Source organism: Chinchilla lanigera, unplaced genomic scaffold (genome assembly GCF_000276665.1).
Source record: "Chinchilla lanigera isolate Chin_1 unplaced genomic scaffold, ChiLan1.0 scaffold00110, whole genome shotgun sequence".
NCBI lineage: Eukaryota > Metazoa > Chordata > Mammalia > Rodentia > Chinchillidae > Chinchilla > Chinchilla lanigera.
In genome coordinates, this window is record NW_004955511.1 from 2,117,904 (window position 1) to 2,123,058 (window position 5,155).

Here is a 5,155-nt window from a genome sequence, read left to right on the forward strand (position 1 = left end):
ATGGAACAAAATAATGGCAGTGCAGTGACGGGATTCCTTCTCCTCGGGTTTGCTGGTCAACACAGGTCCTGGCAAGTCCTCTTCACGGCCTTCCTCATCATCTATGTGGCCACACTGGTGAGCAACACTGGGATGATCCTGCTCATCAAGACCGACCCTGCTCTTCACACGCCTATGTACTTCTTTCTCCAGCACTTGGCTTTTGTCGATCTCTGCTATTCCTCTGCCATCACGCCCAAGATGCTGCAGAACCTTGTGAGCACGAACCAGTCCATCTCCTTCACAGGATGCATACTGCAGTTACTAGTCTATGGGACTTTCATTACCAGTGATGGCTTCATCCTGGCTTCCATGGCTGTGGACCGCTACGTGGCCATCTGCAAACCCCTGCACTACCCAGTTATCATGTCCCGGAGACTCTGCATTCAGCTGCTGCTTGGTTCATACCTCATGGGCTCCCTAAATGCTTCTGTGAACACCAGTCTGACTTTCTCCTTGGACTTTTGCAAGTCTAATGCAATTAATCACTTTTTTTGTGATATACCTCCAATTCTCGCTCTATCGTGCTCCAGGATTGACTTCAATATCATGGTCCTGACTGTCTTTGTGGGGTTTAACTTAACCCTCATTGTGTCGGTCGTCATCTTTTCCTACATATGCATCCTGGCCACCATCCTCAGGATGTCTTCTGCCGCAGGACGGAGAAAAGCTTTCTCCACGTGCGCCTCCCACCTGACAGCCGTCACCATCTTTATTGGTACTCTGGCTTATATGTATGTATTCCATGGGACCAATAGGTCCCAAGAGCAGGAAAAAGTGGCTTCTTTGTTTTATGGAATTATGATTCCCTTGTTAAACCCTCTCATCTACAGCCTGAGAAACCAAGATGTGATAGCAGCCGTAAGACTCATGGGAACTAAGTGCTTCTCAACATGATTTCTGTATCCTCATGGGTCAACCAGAAACCCAGCTGGGCTCTCTTATTCCTCAACTTCAGAGTATGAAACAGATGCTTGCAACACACAAATGCATTCCTTAATTATCTATAACATCTGAAAGATGTTCAAAGAAACATATCAAATGTTCAAATAAATGAACTTCTTTTATTGTGTCTGGATTTGCATGTTAAGAATTGAAGCCAGGGTTTCGCACATGCAGGACAAGAGTTTTACAGCAGAGCTCTGTCTTCAGCCCCTAGGACCTTCCCACTGGGTCACATCTCCAGCCCTGTCTCATTTGGACTTTGCGTCATGAGTGCCCTTTGTCACTGAGTGGGCCAGGCTGCCACAGGAACTTCTAATTCCTTGTTTCTTTTCATTTTGGTTTTGGGGTTTTTTCCAGTACCAGGAATCAAACTCACGACCTTGCGCTTGCCAGGCAGGCGCTGTGCCACTGAGCTAAATTCCCAGCCCCCAATTCCTTGTTTCTTAAAGGGAAATTTTCTGAAAAGAAATCTGACATTGTTTTCCTATATTTTGACCAGACTCTCTAAATACTTGTCATTTAAAAATTATATTAAAGAGAACATAATCTATAGATAGCTCCATTATTAGTGTATATAGACACACAAGAAGGAAAAACCATATTTAGTCTTATCTTTAAAAATAGAATCTGTTTAGTTCTCGCTCTCTCTCCCTCTCTCTCTCCACCTCCCATAATTTTTTGTTTGCTTTGGGTTTTTCTTTAGTCTTTTCTTGATAATTATGCTTGATAATTGCTGTTATTTCTCTATAGCTAGGTAATCTGTTCTAATAAGGTAAAATTTGAAAGGCCATTCCTTTGGATGCTATGTAAAGAACAGACATATCAAGACCCTGCTTTGAAGTGAAGGTAAGCTGAGAATTTTCCAAATCCTTAATTCTGACTCCCCTTTGCTCAACAATTCTAAGTCATTTTGTTCTTCCCACATTTAATCACAAGCAATTGGGATAGAACACAGCACTTTTCAACACTTCATTTAGAGATCTCCTCACTGAATATCCATGGTCATCACTCTACTAACCACAGGAGCACTAGAACAACACACAGCCACTTCATAACCAGGACTGCCTGTTCCATGTGGTCTAGGTGCTGTGAACCAGCACAGCTCTGGATGTTCCCTGGGGCCGGGAGGGGTAAAGGAAGTCACAGAAAGAGGATGAAGACATAAAGATAAGAGACAAAAGCTGAGGTCAGGTGAAGCCCTTCTGTCCTGCTGGGAGAAAAGGAACTGCCCAGGAACTGCAGAGCATACACTCAGGTGGTTGATATCAATTTCAATCTCTCTGCATAGCAACCTGTTTGTAAGCTAGAACAGCTTGTTTACATGGCTGGAGGAGCTCCCTGTGTGCTCTAGTGGCTTTGTCTTAGCCCCACATGTATGATTGATTTCCAGCTTCAGCCACTCCATACATCTAATAACATGGTCTTCATTGCCATCTGCAACTTCATAAGATGCATGACTACCATGCATGTTCCTACCTGAATTCTATTCCTGGGAGCTTAGGTACTGTCTAAGAAGATGGACACTATGCCGATGAATCTCTTTTCTTTATAAACTCTCCTGTGAATCACTTGTAAACATATGATCACAAAAGTCTATGTTTTTTCTAGCATGTACCCCGAGTCTTCTGATCTCTCTCCACTACCCAGATCATAAATTGCTTCCACAGTTTTAGGTATTTAGTATAGCTGCACTGCAAACTTAGTGTCCATTTCTACCTTTGTCTTGGCTACTATAACACATTACTGAATGGCTTGTGAACTATGGAAACTTGTTTCTCGCTGTTTTGGAGGTATAGGTAGTGGGGCAGCATGGTTAGATTTTGGAGAGCACTTTCTTCTGGGATCCACACTACAAGTTTCTCAATGCAACCTGAGATAGCAGAGAACAGGGGAGAAGCAAGCTTCCTTGGGGCATGGATAAGACAACAAAACTGATTATTTATAGCTTCAACCCTAGGATCTCAAATGTTATGGTTTAGAGCGAGACTGTCCCTCAAAAGCCCATGTACACTCAACCCAGCTCTGTGGAAGGTGACTGGCTTATGGCATTGCCTACTGGTGAGATCAGCAGTCCAGTGTGCTATTGGCAGCAGAGCACCAGGCAGAAGACAGGGGAAGTTGTGCCTCCCTCCCTGGCTCTTTCTCTGTCTCTGCCTCCTGCTCTCCGTGACCTGAACAGTTTTCCTCTACCGCAATCTCCCACCTTGTCATTTCTGTGTAATCCTGTGGACAATAGAAAGAATGGTTTCAATACATAGATGCTACAGTAGACTTTTGTGACATACTATGGTGAATCATGAAACCTGAGGGTGACTACGGAGAGCCCAAATTTGTAAGCAGTTACTCTAAAAGAAGTGTCACTATTGGGACTACTGAACTTCAAGCTGATGTCTGAAGTGACACTGATTGTACAGTATCAGACTTTTTTCTTAGTATCTTCTTGCAGTCCATAACATTCACATTCCTTGTGTGGAATAGATCCATGTATATAGCACATCTTCATTCCTTTTTTCATCTACTTTCTCTCTCCTCCCTTTCCCTCCCCCATCTCTTGCTCCTCTTCCCATTTGAGAAAGATCTGCCTCCCTAGCATCAAATTATTTTGAAAGTAGTAATCCCAAAGCAGAGAGCAGTAGCAAGAGGAATGAAACATACATAGAGAAAATTCAGGGTGAGTGAAATTCTTAGCCAGGACATTGAACCCCTCACGACATTGAACTCAGTCATACAGGAGCTGCCGTGAACCCTGCAGAATTCCCTCAGGATTCCTCCTTGTGGGACAAACAAGTCTGTTCACCTCCACTTCTCCACTGGCTGAAGGTTTTCCACTGCAGTTAACATCCCCACACTCATGCTGACTCCAGAGACTAATCTTCTATGGCTTGAGACATCCGTGAGTCAAGAAGCAGAGAAACACCACACAAGATGGGCCATTATAGGACTGACAGACTCTGTCACAGACACACTGAGGTCAAGGAGTGAACCAATGTGGTGTGAGACAGACATTTCTCCTACTCTGTGCTATACAAGTCTAGTCAATGCCATTTAAGTGCAAGTTTTATGGGGTTTGAGAGAAAGCCTTTCTTTATCCCACTGAGTGTCTAGATTGAGAGACAACGGTTGTTTTCCTGAACAAAGATGTATATGTGATTGCTTCCTCGCCCTCCTTGTCCTCCCTTTCCTGCTTTGAAAGGAAGATGTCTGGAGCCATAGCAGACATATTGGACTAAGAGGCCATTAGAACATGAGGCACACTATGAGAATCACAAAAGAGGTGGCCTTGACCACCATAGTACTGTTATGAAGAGATTATAAACTGTGTTTCAGCCAAAGGAAGCTGGGTTTTCTCATTTTAGGAGTTAATCACATTCCACCTTTTGACAATCGCTAGCTTCATATAATTCCTAGTTAATGGAAAAATTGCAGACTCACTAAATTCAGCTCTCTCCTCTCAGATTGATGGAATGAGAAGTTTGATCTTAGCAGCTTTAGAAGCAAACACATTTCAAATTTCCCATTCCACAGATTATTTGAAATTTCTTGTGTTTTAATGTGTAACTAGAATAAACTTTGTCTTTAAGTAGAGCTTATTTTAAAGTATATAGAAAAGGAAGAAATCAAAAGTAATTTTTTTAAAATAAATCAATAATGTAATTTTAAAAGATATATCCAAAAAGCAGAATCTCTAAGATCACACTGGGGACCTACAACCATGAAATTAGGCTTGATATACACAATGTTTGCAGAAAGTCATGCTGTTTACAATTATGGTAACAAGACTATATCTAGAATCAAAAACACATCTTTATTCATATAAAAAGATAATATGATTTGAAAGCAAAAATTTTACAAAGCAAATGGTAAATAACAAGGGAACAATAACAAAAATTACAGAACCAAAAGTCTCTAATGACAATAACATGAAAATTACTGTAGTCTCAGAAAACTTAAATTTCTTCAGTGAGATAATAACAGCAAGCATCACATTCCCACTTCCATCTCCACGGACTCTCCTGGGAGCCGGCACGGATCCCTCGGGCCCTGCTAGAAACTCCCCGGTGGAGAGAACCACAGAGAAAGACCTTGGTGGGAATTATCCAGTACCAGCTGCAGAACAAGAACCTGGAGACAACCCGGGCATGAGGACAACAAAGCAAGCGACATTCCCACC

The 5,155-nt window shown here is 42.4% G+C and overlaps 1 protein-coding gene across 1 annotated transcript; it reads left to right on the plus strand.

Moving 5' to 3' along the window:
* On the plus strand, positions 1-936 carry LOC102013527 (olfactory receptor 5AK2-like). The gene has a single exon (XM_005407984.1). It carries the CDS (start codon positions 1-3, stop codon positions 934-936), a length of 936 nt encoding a protein of 311 aa, XP_005408041.1.
* The last annotated feature ends 4,219 nt before the right edge of the window (positions 937-5,155 follow it).

Bases quoted from the DNA above. Each gene is read 5' to 3' on its own strand.
- LOC102013527 (XM_005407984.1), top strand. From the start codon at position 1: ATGGAACAAAATAATGGCAGTGCAGTGACGGGATTCCTTCTCCTCGGG.